We start from the raw sequence: 14,543 nt of genomic DNA on the forward strand, positions 1-14,543 counted from the left end.
CAAAGGAATTTCAAAGACAGGCTCAGCGTTGAAATTAACAGTCCAGCAGTAATGACTTGTCCCAATGCCTGGAAACGAAATTGTTAGAGGAACCTAAAGATTCATCATTTCATCTTACTGATCAGCCAATAACTAAGGCTGTGTCTACACTAGACAGCTTACAGCGGCGCAGCTGTATTGCTGCAGCTTTGCTGCTGGAAGCTGTCCCTTGTAGTCGCCCGATGGGAGAGCACTCCCGTTGACATAATTAATTCACCTCCAATGAGCGACGGTAGCTCTGCTGGCAGGGGAAGCTCTCCCACCGACATAGTGCTGTCCACATCGGCACTTCTGTCAGTGTAATTTATGTCACTCGAGGGTGGTTTTTTCACACCCCGAGGGACATACGTGGTCATGGAGACATGGCCTAAAAATGAACACGCTGGGGATGGTGAGAGAGCGGCTGCATGAACGTTTATTGGTTGAAATGGAATGGAGGATGCTGAATCATCTGATCCTGTGGCCCTCTTGGGATTATTGATGCTTTCTCTTTGAATACTGGGTAGGATAAATGCATTTATCCATCCGGGGCAGTTTGTGCTTGTGATAGTCTGACAAATGAAACTAAAATGAATCCCAATTTCAAGGAAGGGCAGGTCTGGAAGATCCATGTATTGAGAGGGGCTCCTGAAGGAAGCAGGGTCATGTTCTGGTTCCCTCTAGGGCCGGATTTTCGAGAGCTCAGCCCCCATAATTGGGACCGGATTTTCGAAAGAGCTCCGATGTTGGGTGCACAATGCGTGCTGAGCATTGTGGAAAGCCCAGCCATGAGTCTCACAAGGGTATCTGCTGAGCACTGTGGTAAGTCCAGTCCTTATTTAGGGGCCTAAATGGGAACCGAGCTCTTTTGAAAATGTAGCTTCCAAGGGCTACCCCCTCGCAGTGAGCTGCAGCCTGGCAGAGGAGTAAAGGGGACAGTTACCAGTGTTGAGAGCTCCTTGAAGGCAGGCGATGTGCAGTTGAAGAGATCGGGCTCCAGCCAACCTTTCTCTTCATCACAGTGGCGAATTGCTGCACCTGAAAGAAGGGAGCGTTGCAGATTCAAAACTCAGAGATGCGGGACACAGTTTCCCAGCTGGTTAGGACAGTGCCGTTCCCAAAGCTAACCCACCATGCTGTCAGTATCACTCAGAACAGCACTGGGAAGTAACACCAAAGCCCTGGCTTGCTGAGGGGGCCAGCTGAACTACCCAACTCACATTCATCCGGGAGTTGTCACTAGCAAGTCCATCTGTGAACAGTTCCAGTTTCCGTAACAATTCACCCAATAACTGGGAAAAATCATGATCAGACTGTGGGTTGTTTTTCCTATTTGTGGCATGTGATTGTTAACACGGTGTAACTGACTGGATGAGACTTTTAGAGAGGGGAATAATGAATAGCAAATAACAAGCAGTGTAATTCATGGGGTTATTGGGGCTCAGTTCTATGCACCTTTGCATATTGACAGACAAGTATGTACCTCCCCCAGTGCTCACCTGACCCCCACAGCTGATTAAGACATGACTGACAAATCACAGTCCACCTGGCCTGGTGCTTGCATTCACTGAAATACCTGCTGGGACACTGCATCTCTCTCTCACAGCCTTTGTCTACTTAGAACTTTTTGACACGAGGAAGTCAGTATGGTATAACTACACTGGTGTAATTATACAGTTTTAGTTAGACCCATATATCTCCCCGGGTGGTCACACACATTCTGGAATGAGTGTCCACACAGGGAGTTACACCTGTATAGCTACAGCAGTACAGTTATGCCAGTGTAGTTATCCTGATAGCTTTCTCTGTGTAGACAAGTCCTTAAATGATAAGCTCTTTGGGCAGCAACCATTTCTCACTCTGTATGTACAGAGCCTAGCACAGTAGTGCCCTGATCCTGGTTGAAGCCTCGGAGCTCCTGGAATATAAATAATAATATATGTACTATCAACCAGTTCTGTTTAAAAACCACCCACACAACCAGTATCCCCATTAACAGCCCCCCAGCAGGGTCCACGTTATCCATCCCAAAAGCAGCACAATGATCATCATCATCAGCAAGTGCATCATTAATGCCAGTCAGTATCACACCCCATAGAGTTAGCTGTCATATGAAGCACACAATGCACTGTTGCCATGAGTGGCACCAGCACTGCCCATGTCAATGTCCAGAACGGAAGCAGCGCCAGCAAAATAACAACTCAGCACTTAGGGGGCTACACACTCTGACTAACGCACCTCCCACCCTCAGCTGGGTCAATGGCATTATCTCAGTTTTACTGATGAGGAAACTGAGGCTCAGAGCGGGGAAGCAACTTGCCCAAGGTCAGACGGGTTGGTGGGGAAGCCAAGGTGAGAGGTCAGGAGTTCCTGGTCCAAAGAAGCTCCCACATTCAGCCTTCCAGCCCCTTCATCATCATCATCGCTATCTTTCCCTACAGGCTTCTCCTCCTCCTCCTCCATATTGCCAACAGTAGCATCAACCCAGCTATCCAGGCCAGAGACAGAAGGGGCTCAGTGGTGGAAGCAAGCAGCAAAGGGGGACCCACTCTCCCCGTTCTCTGCTTCTTGCCCTTCCTTCATCAGAAGAATGAGCCTCAATCCCTGTCACAATCCCTGTGGCCTCGCTGAGTTGCCATATTTTGGATAGGATCCTGCAGAACATTCTTAGTCATTGGGCTCCTTTATCAAGGCTCCCTTCATGATGTGCTAACTAGAGAATGGCCCTTCCCACCCAGAAGGGTGAATGGACAACATGGCATGTGAGATAGGTAGGGTTGCCAACTTTCTAATGGCACAAAACTGAACACCTGGCAACCTTAAAGGTAGGGTTGGGGCCACTCTACTTCTAGGACATGGGACATGATGAAGCTAGGTCATGGGTTGCAGTAATTCCCCATTGCTCTGGCCCAAGGGCCATAAGCTGGCCTGCCAGGCACAGAGAGCTCCTCCCAAAAGATCCTCTGCTTGGCCACACATGGCCCCCACCTTGATCAGTCCAAATGGGGTCCTCCTACTGTCACTTCTTTCCATGGACTCTCTAAAGGCCCTTCATCTGCTTTCCCCGATAGATGGCAGCTCCTGTCCTCTGGTCTGAAGGGAAGTGCCCACTAGCCTTTGACGCCCATAGCACCCTGCGAACCAACCAGCAGCAGGTGCTAACAGAGCAGACAGCACTTACTCTCCTCTTCCTCTAGTTACTAGCCCTTCCCCCTCAAAGCCTAAACAAGTGAGCTCCTCAGTAGCCCATGGCCAAGGCTGACTGGAAACTGGCACACATCTCACAGGGACAGGAGCACTGAGAGATCCCAGCACCGCAGCCTATTGGGCTACCCAGAGCAAACGATACAGCGTAAAGGCGGCAAGACATAAAGGGTGGGAGGGAGTCCGGCTGCAGTTGAATCTCTGCAGGTTAGTTTGCTCGGCGATAGGAAAGGCAATCGAGGGCGGATATGGATATAAGGAAGCCAATGCGCGGTGCAGCGTTAGTAACACAGTCAGCAGCCCTGGAAGCATGGGGTCTGCGGGTGTCTCAGGCAGGGAGAGGGGAATGGAAAGCCACGCGGTGCAGATCTTGCAACACACAGTGAGGGAAACGGGACAATACCGGTCCTTACCTGCACCCCGCAAACCTGATCAGGAGGGAGCGAAAACGGGGAAGAGAAGCGACATGGTTAGGAGCTGAAACCCGGAGTGGGAGAAGAACGCACGTCCCTGGGGAAATGTCTGGAGGAGGGGAGGGGCTGGGACTGTCCCTTTTTGGCTCAGTGGCTCCCAGGCTCAGAACCGCCCTGGATTCCCAGAAGCCAGTGATTCCCATCTCCCACTGGCCTGGAGGTTGCTCTCCTTCCTTTCTGATGTGGCACTCTCCAAAGTCAGCCACGGCTGGATCGCTACAACACACTCTAGCTGGGGCTACCTTTGAAGCCCGCTCGGGAGCTGGGGCAGAGCATGGCTGACAGGGCCACATCAGATCCCCACTCTGCACTGATTCATCTTTGCTTCAAGGTGCTGAATGTCATCTCCATGGCCTGGGCTGCTGCTCTCTTCCTCCACCCCACGGTGGCAGTTACAACTGACTGGGACTCTCTGGCTCTCTGCAGCTAGGGTTGAACTCGAGGAGGAGGAGGAGGGAGCAGCAGTGCATTGTGGGTGCAGAACCTTCCTCTGTGTCTCAGGGTGCAGTGCCCACAGCATCTGCTCAGTCAACAGTGGATGCACTGATAGGTGGGGTCAGAAGGAAGGGGTGTTCCCAGGACTTTTGGCCCCTCCTGTTTTTTGTATGAGTGATGTTCCAGGGCCCACGTCTAGGCTGCTTACAGAAGTGCTCTGCACTCCGGGCTGTGTTGAGAAGACCCCCAGAAAAGCTCCAGTCAGGTAGCTTGGATCTCATTGTGAGGTTGCAGCCCCACCTCTCTGACTAGAACAGGGTCTGTGCAGATCTCCTCTGCTCTCACAGCTCCTCCTGCTCTCTCTTTTCCAGTCCATTTCCCCTCAGACAACAATTCTCCGCACTTCAAAGCTCAGAGACACAGGCCTCCACAGCTCCAAACCTGACAATCACAGCAGCTCCTCCTAACTGCCCGGGGCAGTGCTAGCAGCAGGAGCTGGCCATCAGGGGGGTTAGAACCTTGTTGTGGGCTGAGGGGTGGGTTCCATCTTTCAGAGGCTGAGGGACATGGCAGGATGTTCCCTCCAGGGCTCCAGCCACATGTCCCTTTCTGCAGCCTTCCCGTGAGGATCACTTACCCAAGGAACCTTTGGGACAAGGCACTTCAGCTGGGAGCCCAAACTTGGTCTGAGGCCACCAGACGCCAGCTCTCAGGGTTTTAGGGCAGCCATCATAGAGCACTGCAAATGGAAATGAAGGAGCTGGAGTTAAGCGGGAGCAGAGGGGAGGAGTTTTGTCCCAGGAGAGTGTCCCGCAGGAGGGGATCAAGGGCAGTGCCCCAGGAGAATGTCTGGGGAGTTTTGGCCGACACCGTCCCTAAGATTCTAGTGCTTGAGTTCAGAGTCAGGCCATGCTGCTCTGGCTGCAGGTTACTGTCCCATGCAGAACATACACCGGTCTCCAAACTCACCCTCACAGCCACTTGGCGTCACCTCTGCAAATGGGCTGTCACAGCTGTTGCACTGTCGACCTATCACTCCGGGCCTGCAGTGGCACTGGCCCATTTCCTGGTCACATGAGCGCGAGGAGGAGCCAATGGGGTAGCAGTCACAGGGCAGACAGGTGTCACTCCCTTTGGGGCGGTAATGGAACTCCTGCCAGAGAGGGGCAGGGCAGGCGGTTAGACAGATCAATCATGAGAGGGGGAGCAGCAGGACGGCCAAAGGAAGGGCCCGAGGGAAGAGTGAGGGGCCTGGTAAGACGGGGAAGGACACAGTGGGGAGGGGAGGGGGACCAGCCAGACAGCAAGAGCAGCTAGGAAGACAGGCACCTAAATTTCAGCTTCTTAACACTGCACTGGCTGGGCACATCCCCAGCTTGGGGATCAGGGCCAGCCCCAGGTCGGTGTGGCAGCATCCTATGCAAAGCAGCACATGCTGTGACTCTTCCAGCTTCCTCCCAACTTACAGACAGGTCTCCCCAGTTCTGTGCGCACGTACGCCCCACTTCCCACCGGCCTGCCGCTGCCCTCTCCGAGGTTCCCCAGCAGCGGGGGGGGGGGGGGGGGAGGGTACGGGGACTGAAGCGCAGATTTCTACACGAGAGCAAGGACGGCCCTCAGGGAATTCACTCTCTGCCCCAGCTGGCCGGCAATGGAGTCCTGCAGGGACAGGGACACGGGACTACGAATGGTGCTGGCAGGTTGGGTGCGCGCGAGGGGTGCGGGCCATCGAAGAACAGGGTAGATAGTGGTTGCCTAGAGTACTACAGGCCGGAGGAGGCCACTGACAAAGGCAGATGGGATGAGGGCCATGGCTCGGGTGCCCAAGGGTGGGCGAGATGAGGGGTATGCATGCACAGCTGCCCCTTCACCTTACAGTGGCACTGCCCATTGGTTTTATTACAGTCTGGGTCGAAGCCCTTGTTCACGTCGCAGTTACAGGGCCCACAGGTCGGGTTCCCCCACCAGCCCTTCGGACATTGCTGATCCACCCTGAGGAAAGAAACCCACAGTCACCTGACAGCCTTCTCTCACCCACCACGTCCTGACACCCCCCCACAGGAGCACGGCCACCTTGTGAGTGCTCATGAGCTACTGGGAGCAGAATTTGGCTCCCAGGCTTGGCCCCTGCCCCTGGCAGTCAGCAGGCTTCCCCGCTGGGGTTGGAAGGAAGGACTTGCATTGGATTTGAACAGCCCCACTTGGACAATATTCAGAGCACCACTGATGGGTGCCAGCGAGAGATGGATTCAACTTTCCCTCAGCCACAAGGAGAGAAAAAGCAACATGGGGTCTCTGAAGAGGAGTAGAGTGGGGTACAGGGAGGGGAGATCCCAGAGGAGCCCCCATCCCTCCATTGAAGCCAGCCCACCTGTCAGTGCACTTGCACCAACGAGTGCACTCTAGTGACCAGCCAGAGGGGGAGCGCTGCCTCCCAGGGGAGCCAGTGGAGGGAACACACAGAACAGGACCAATCACCTAGTGCTAGAGCACATCTGCTGTTGCAGCTTATTCTCCACCTGGTGTCACCACCCTCCTTCATGGCTGCTTCGCCACTAGCCATCGGTAATGCTACAAAGGGAGGAGCCTGACCTCAGCGGAACAGTAACAAGCAGTGGCCGATCCCAAACCCTGACTTAAACACCAACATCCTCTGCACACAAGGATCCCTGCGAGGGGCCTGGAGACTGTTGCTGGGAAGCGAGCCAAGTGCCACCGAGGCAGAGCTGCCCTTGAGCTCACCTGTGCTCGCAGTACTGCCCAAAGTGGTTTCCTCCGCACTCACACACGTAGCCAAGGGGAGAGCCTGGTTTCCGTCGACACACCGACTTATTCTTGCAGGGGTTCAGGTGGCACACGTCCATGCAGTCCCCACCGTAGTATCCTGAGGGGACAGACACAGACCTTCAAAACAGGGAGTGAACCTAAGGAAACACTGTGAAAGTCCAGCCATGCTGGGGTAGAGGCAAGAGAGGGATGGAGTTTATTCAGGTGGATCACAGGGCATTATGTTCTCTGAGCCAGACCAACCAAACTTCTGCCTGCTGCTTTCTAAAGGGATTTCCAGTCTCTGGCTGCGACTGGATTCTAGCCTCCCAAAGGTGAGCAAGCTACCAAGTGACCCATTGCTCGTAGTGCTATGGCTCAAGGGAACATTGCTGTGTGTGGAAATAGCCCTGAGGAGTGGTGACAGAAGGAGAGAGGAGAGACAAGCCAGGCAAAGGGGAGAAGTAACGAATGGAGAGAGAACAGAAAAGGGGAACAGGGAGTGAAAGGAAACCAGAGCTGCCTGCCGCTCTGTTGGATGGGCCCTACCTGGCTGGCACACGCAGGAGTAGCTCTGCCACTCATCCCTGCAGATACCATTGGCAGGGCAAGGGCTGGAGTCACAGGAGTTGGGCACGCTGCATCCTGCCTCCACGTTCAAAGCTCTGTTGGGCTTGGGCAATGCCATCCCAGAGGGCGTGTCACCTAGGCGCACCCCCTGAAAACCAAGTCAGAAATACATGGTAAAGCCAGGTACATTCAGGAATGGGGCTCCGGGCTTCTGTGACAGGAGCCTGGCCAGGGTGACCCAGCTTGGCTCTAAGGCAGGGACCCTGGTTCCACCCTTATGGCTACAGGAGGCTCCGGTCAGATTTGAGAGGTGCTGCCTTAGAACCGAGCTGCCAAGGGCTCTGGAGAGTCACCCAGCAAACATTGCCAGGCTGTTCCCATCAATTCCCCTTCTCTGCTGCTCACATCCTGCTGCTCCACCCAGTGGTCACCTTCCATTCTTCCAGGGCCCCCCACGCCGAGTGCTCATGTCTGAAGCATATGTCCACAGGGGCTCTGGGTGCAGCCCCTGGGCGTGGAGAGCCCTGGACTGGATCCTGTGCGCATCTGAAATGGGCTCTGGGAGCAGCCTCTGCAGCTAGGTCTGGGGACTCTAATTTCCCACCTCTGAACACCGCCCAGTGTGGGAGGCTGCTGGAACTGAGCACTAACCTGTATGCAGCCCTTCAGACCACTCTGCACCTCGCCAGACCCTGGGATCCCCCCAATGTGAAGATGCTTCATCTTCAGCCCATGCAGCTCATTTCCAACAACCACTGTGTCCTGCAAAAAGAGGCCAATAAACAGGAGCTTCACACAGTCATCCCTAGACCCCAAACCTGGGTCTGCAGGTCACCAGACTCCCTTCCTGCTCCACACAACCCTACTGTGCAGAGATCTAGTCAGGTCCATGGAGATGTACATGCCCAGCTACCCCCAAGGCCAGTGAGAGGCATATTAGCAATGCACAGACAGACAGACGGAATCAGAGATTACAGATCTCACAGCCAGGACCCCAGCCCTCACACTCTGCTCCCCAGCCCCCCCGAGTGATCCCAATGGCTGGGGATGTGAGGCTACAGACCTGGTAGAGCCCAAAGTCCAGGTTGACAGTGATGATATAGCGCACGTCGCGCCCACTGCGAACATCTCGCAGCTCCAGCTGGAGGTCGTGCCACTTCCCGTCGCTCAGGTGCACCTGGTCCAGGAGGAGCTTGGTGGTGTGCCCAGAGCCTCTACTCACCACGAAGGAGAGCATGCCGGAGTCCAGCTGAGGAGAAGGGGAGCCAGTGACAGAAGTGGTGAGTAAGGCCCAAGCCAGCTCAGGTTACTCCCCTTCCTCCCCACTACTCCTCATCTGTGCTTTGAACATGGGGATGGGTCCCCAGCTCAGCCAGGAGCCCGCCTCAGAGACTTCCCAGCTCTGCACCAGCCAGGAATCTGCTGTGGCACATAGCGTGTCAGCCCTGCTGCTGCATTAGACTGGAGGGTAAGTCACAGGGACCTGGCTCTGACAAACCCAAGCTGCAGTAGCTGCTCCTGGCCCCGTGCATGGAGCTACTGAGTGGCAGGTTCCCTCTGTATTCAGTGAGCAGGCTTTCCTCTCAAAGCTGGGAGGAGAGCATGGAAGGCCCTGCTGCCCACGCTGCATTTGTGGCTGCAGTGGCAGTACCTGGCAGAGGATGGTGGTGTACTGGCCGGCATGAGCCTGAAGCAGCGCCCCGTCTGGCTTGCGTGTCCGGAACGCCAGCCCCACGTACCAGGGCATGGAGATTTTCACCTCATTCTTGAAGTCCCAGGAAAGGATGCTGTTGCCATGGAAATAGTGAGCATGGTGCATGGCTGGAAGGGAAAGCAGGAGCATGAGGCCTGTGGAGGTTTGGAGCAATGTGGGGAGCATTCCCACCCAGGGCCTTCACTCACACTTCATTTGGCAAGAGAGACTAGATGGCTCAGTCTTTGCAGGGTCTGAGCAGACCAGAGCCCAGCTGTGCCTCTTGCCAAAGAGGGGCAGGGAGCTCCATGTACTGCCATCCCCGGGAGGCGCCAGCCTCTCAGTGGAGTTATGTATTTGTTTCTCCAATCTCTACTGCACCCGTTGCCAGGGCAACTGGCCACTTCCCTTCTGGGAAATAACGCATGAATGCTGGTAACACCACACACCGCAGGACCCCGGTGGGGAACCCCTGTGGGAGCGAATCCCACTGTCACATGGATAAGACCATGCAGGGCCTTCAGCCCCACTGGCAGGGCCGGCTCCAGCATTTCTGCCGCCCCAAGCAAAAGAAAAAACAAACAAACAACAAAAAAAGCTGCGATCGGCGGCGACAGTTCAGCGGCAGGTCCTTCGCTCCTAGAGGGAGTGAGGGACCTACCGCCCCCGAATTGCCGCTCATGCCGCCCCTCTCCCTTGGCCGCCCCAAGCACCTGCTTTTTAAGCTGGTGCCTGGAGCCGGCCCTGCCCACTGGGTCCTTCTCACCAGAATGTTCAGGGACAGTTTCAGACCAACACGTCCTTGGCGCGCCCCCAGCCTGCCTCTCCACAGGGCTCACTCACCATGCCTACAGTCCTTGCCCCCGAAGCCCACAAGGCACTCACAGGAGAAGGTTCCCCAGCCCACTGAGCAGGTGCCACCGTTCTTGCAGGGGTTGGAATCGCAGAAGGTGTGCTTGGCATGGCATCCTGGGGATATTGCAGACACGTGGCCAAGGCAGAAACAGAGGAGGGGACTGTTACTTGCAATGGCTCAGCACTGACCTTCCCCTCCCAGCACCTTGAACATTGAGATGGGGGAGAAATCTCAGCAGCTCCTCAGAGCGACCAAAGGTGGAAGCCGTGGCTAAGATCTCTATGCCTTGGTCAGTACACAGCCACCGTGCTCTGCCCTCCTGCCCAGGAACAAGGGCCCCTTATTGTGTGAAAAGGCAGCATAGAGCTAGAGTGACTTTTGCCAGGGAATCACTCCCCGAGGGACAGGCTGGCTTTGCATTCCCCATATGTGCTACCAGATGTAAAGCTCCTGGATGGTGCAGCATGGCGAAGCGCTATTTGGGGATGAGAACAGGGGCTATTCGTGGATAAGGAGTCTTTCACTGCTAGGATCCTGGCTGGAATCTGGCCCAGGTCTGGACTATCCAATGAGATGTGAAATAAGCTGCTGTCTGTTCAGGTCCTTGTGCAGAGCAGAGGCATCTACTTCGCAAAGAACACCAGCACAACTGGCAGGCCCTGCGCTCCTAGACTGAATGGGCTCTGGAGACCGAGTTTCTCTCTTTTTCCTGGAAAGAGTCGGGCTCCTGTGAGGAAGCTGGTGCTAACTGCTACCTGTGCTGTTGTTATTAGAGCCTGGGCAGCCCTGTCTATGGACAGAGGATTCTGGGTCCTGGGCTGTCAGCCCAGCAACTTTTGGTAGCTCCGTTTTGGGGAGACAGTGGGGAGCAGGGAGGACATGCAGCCCCCGGGCCTCGGTACAGAGCAGAGGTGCCACACACTCCTGTTACCTGCAGAGGTCCCATTGTTTGCAATGTAGGTAGCCAGGTCGATCCGTTTGCTGTCGATGTACAGGTCTCTCATGCACCCCACAAAGTCCCTGTGGGCCACTGGGAAGTTCTCAGGCAGATTGGGGACCCCTCCGAGGAGCAGGGGCCCTGTGAGGTCGAGGGACCTGTGAGAAGAGGCCTGTAAGAGGCATTTGTGCAGAGATCCAGGCCCCACAGAGCACTACACTGGTCCGTTCCCCTCAGTGCAGCAGCAGGCTGTTACAACCTGCTGGGGATGGGAACAATAACTGAGGCCCCATCCTGGGTCCCATAGCCAGGGGAAAGAGGCAGAAGCTCCATGCTCAGGCTCTGTGGCAATATCATCATGCATTAATGCCAGGCCTTTGACACTGTCCTGCCAGCCAGGCATGCAGGATGTGGGACAGACCAGAGACAACCAGGACTGTGGGGAACTTCTGGCTCCATGGCACCCCAGCTTTCCCAGGTCAAGTGGAGTATACGCTGAGTGGGAGCAGTGTAGGCTCCTTCCTGCCAGGACTTGGGGAGCTCAGAGCTCCCTTTTAGTCTGGTTATCCCTGTTCCTAAATCCCTCACCCCCCTGCAGTGAGCAGCAGGCCCTCAGGACACTCACTTCTTGGAGCTGGACTGCATGCCCTCTGCTGCACAGGAGTAGTTGCCAATCTCACTGCCGAACTGCAGTGCCACCGATGCATCGCATTCGTCCACCATCAGGATGGCCACCTTGTCTTTGGAAGGCCCCTGCACCACCCCCAGGGAGCCAATCTTGGGCTGAAACCAAAAAAACAAGGAGTTAGTAGGGGGTTTCCCTCAGCTCTGGCTCCTTCAGCACAAGGAGACACACCATGTGCACGGCACAAATGTGCCTCAGATCTGCAGGTCTCTCTGGGTGGCCTCCTAGCCTTGCATCCCTTCTACTTTCACAACGATAGAAAAATGACACCCAACTCCCATTGGTGACGAGGCCTATCGGTGGGACAAAGAAGGCGATGTGGAAGCACAATTGTGCACAATTGTAAGAGTTAATAAAGCTTCTGACTTGCTGTACCTAAACAAAAGAGTGAGAACTCAGTTTTTCTCCGACAGCGAGAAGACAGGTCTCCTGGCTAGGAGAATCAGAACTGGAAAGCTGAATCAGGGCTTGGAAGGCAGGACAGCAGGGACTTCCCTAACAAACTGAGGGTCTCCTGTCCCGGACATCCAGCCTGGACATCCCCAGCCCCTCAGCACTGCTCAGCTCCCCCAAAATGTGCCTGCAGGGGAAGCCCGCTCAGTGATTGCAGCTCACCAATTCCAGACTTGCAGCCAGTGGGACAAACAGGATAATCCCAGGGAGAGAAAACAAAAGGTGGCACGTACCTTGTTGTAGTAGCGGAGCTGCACTGTATGCCACTGCCCATCACTCACACCCCCCGGCAGGTACGGGGTCACCAGGGTGCTCGACTCACCTGCAAAGCACGACGCTGTTACACACGGTCAGACAGACAGACATGGTCAGGCAGGAGGGAGCAGTGCAGCGACGAGGGTGTGAGTTATGCATCCACAGGGCCACACTCATTCCCTGCAAACAGTCCCCCATGCACCCAAACACCCTCCTCGCACACCATGTCATTCACACACACACACACACACACACACACACTGATGGAGACACACACTAACACACCAGTGTACACACCCACCCACACCTGTAGGAACAACAGAGAGTCATTGATTTTAAGGCCAGAAGGGATCCATCTAATTTGATCTCCTGCATACCATAGGTCACAGGACTTCCCTGAATTAATTCCTGCTTCATGTCCAATAGCTGTGCTTGAAGTAGAGAAGATCTTCCAGAAAAACATCCCATCTTGATTTAAACATTTCCTGTGATGGGGAATCCACCTCAACCCTTAGTAAGTTGTTCCAATGATTAATTCTTCTCACTGTTAAAAACTGTGCCTTGTTTCTAGTCTGAACTTGTCTAGCTTCAGCTTCCAGCCATCGGAGCTTATTATACCTTGTCTGCTAGATTGAAGAGCCCTCTGTTATCACATTTCTGTTCTCCACGTAGGTACTGCTAGACTATCATCAAATCACCCCTTAACCTTCTCTTTGTTTAGCGAAATAGACTCGAGGAGATTAATCTTTCTCTAGAATGCATGTTTTCAACCCTTTAATCATTCTCATGGCTCTTCTCTGAACCTTCGCCAACTGTTCATCAAAAGAGATTACATTCACTAACCCCAAATTGTTGGCTGAATGTTTTCAACATCCCCTCCTAGAAGATGGATCAGAGACACAAATGTCACCCTGCATGTATCAGTGCATTACAGGCTGGGCCACTGCCTCCCTGGTCACCGAGTTGAGTGTTGTTCTTTGATTCACATGAATGACAAATGTGTTTGCTTTGGTATTTCTCTGGCAGGACCCCAAGCAAAGAAACCAACCTTCACATTGATCTTCTTCCCAACGTTCTCACTGTTGGCCTTCTTCCCACTAAGCGGCCCTCATGAAAAGAGCTGACGCACAGACAGGTCACTTGGAGGCAGTGACATTACTGATGAGCTCTCTGTTATTTTTAGGAGAGGAAGGAAGCCCCTGCTACCTAACGACGTGCTCTACAGTGAGAGGCTGGCTGGATACCGAAATGAGGAAGGGACGAGCTTGCTCTGCACTCTCAGGCAGCTAAGCCAGAGAGCTAAGGACTCAGCCATTTAGTGAGCAGACGAACAGCATCGGGGAGCTGTGCCTGAGAGGATACATAATGACACCCCAGGAAGGGGCAGACAACATGCCTGCCCTGACCCCTGCAGGAAGTGAGCAGGTAGAAAAGATGTGCCTGAATAGACCTGAAGCACAGTCACCCAGAACAGAGGCAAAAGAGGAGCCTAGCGGCCCAGCTGATCTCCCATCCCCTGTTCGTACAGACCCCTGTCTGCTCACGACAGACCCTCGCAGCCCATCCTATATCTAACCCCGACCCACAAGCCTGACCCTATCAAGCTCCCCTGGAATTTTTCTACCACTAAGACCTAAGTGGCACTAGAGCTGCTGCACTTGCATTACCACTGGGAGAGCGAGCGGCCTGCCAGCAGCTGAGGTAACCGTCCAGAGATTATTACTGCCACACAGGTGAGAGCCGTTTCCTTTGGTAATTGTGCATTAGCTGATTTGCAGCTGATTGGTTTTGCTGAACTTGAATTGCTTGGGAAGTGTTTTACTGCGCCTGCTGAAAGCCATGAAAGGGAACGGGGTTGGGTATCCTGGCATGCAGGGTGTTGAGCTGGCTTTAAACCACTGCTCAGAAATAAGGGCTTCTGGGCCGTAGATTATTTTGTCTATGTTAGGCATCAATTTTAAAGTAGAGCACAATTTCCTCCTCATGGAGCCGAGCCCTTTATCTAGAGAGCACAGCAGCAAAACTGGGGGCTTTCACGGGCCTTTCAGATTTCATCTGATTGGAATGTAAGCGACCTTTAGCCCCCTAAACACCTATGTGTGCACACGCACGCGCACACACACACACACACACACATACTGCCTTTGATGGCGATAACACACACACACACACTGCCTTCAATGGCGATAACACACACA

General features: G+C 54.3%; 1 protein-coding gene across 3 annotated transcripts in view; it reads right to left on the reverse strand.

The window, feature by feature from the left end:
• Positions 1–14,543, reverse strand: part of CELSR3 (cadherin EGF LAG seven-pass G-type receptor 3) — a 68,654-nt gene that overhangs the window by 19,740 nt on the left and 34,371 nt on the right. For 2 of the 3 annotated variants that reach the window (XM_034776505.1, XM_034776507.1), the window contains exons 5-18: positions 12,324–12,412; positions 11,578–11,735; positions 10,947–11,110; positions 10,003–10,128; positions 9,118–9,287; positions 8,530–8,715; positions 8,118–8,228; positions 7,446–7,614; positions 6,873–7,014; positions 6,002–6,122; positions 5,100–5,283; positions 4,768–4,869; positions 3,636–3,650; positions 962–1,056 (exon numbers count right to left, since the gene is read on the reverse strand). In XM_034776505.1, coding sequence (XP_034632396.1) covers positions 962–1,056; positions 3,636–3,650; positions 4,768–4,869; positions 5,100–5,283; positions 6,002–6,122; positions 6,873–7,014; positions 7,446–7,614; positions 8,118–8,228; positions 8,530–8,715; positions 9,118–9,287; positions 10,003–10,128; positions 10,947–11,110; positions 11,578–11,735; positions 12,324–12,412 — 1,832 coding nt within the window. The remainder of the gene's footprint in view (positions 1–961; positions 1,057–3,635; positions 3,651–4,767; positions 4,870–5,099; positions 5,284–6,001; positions 6,123–6,872; positions 7,015–7,445; positions 7,615–8,117; positions 8,229–8,529; positions 8,716–9,117; positions 9,288–10,002; positions 10,129–10,946; positions 11,111–11,577; positions 11,736–12,323; positions 12,413–14,543) is intronic. The other variant, XM_034776506.1, reaches the window with a different exon arrangement.

Source organism: Trachemys scripta, chromosome 7, assembly GCF_013100865.1.
Source record: "Trachemys scripta elegans isolate TJP31775 chromosome 7, CAS_Tse_1.0, whole genome shotgun sequence".
Lineage (NCBI taxonomy): Eukaryota > Metazoa > Chordata > Testudines > Emydidae > Trachemys > Trachemys scripta.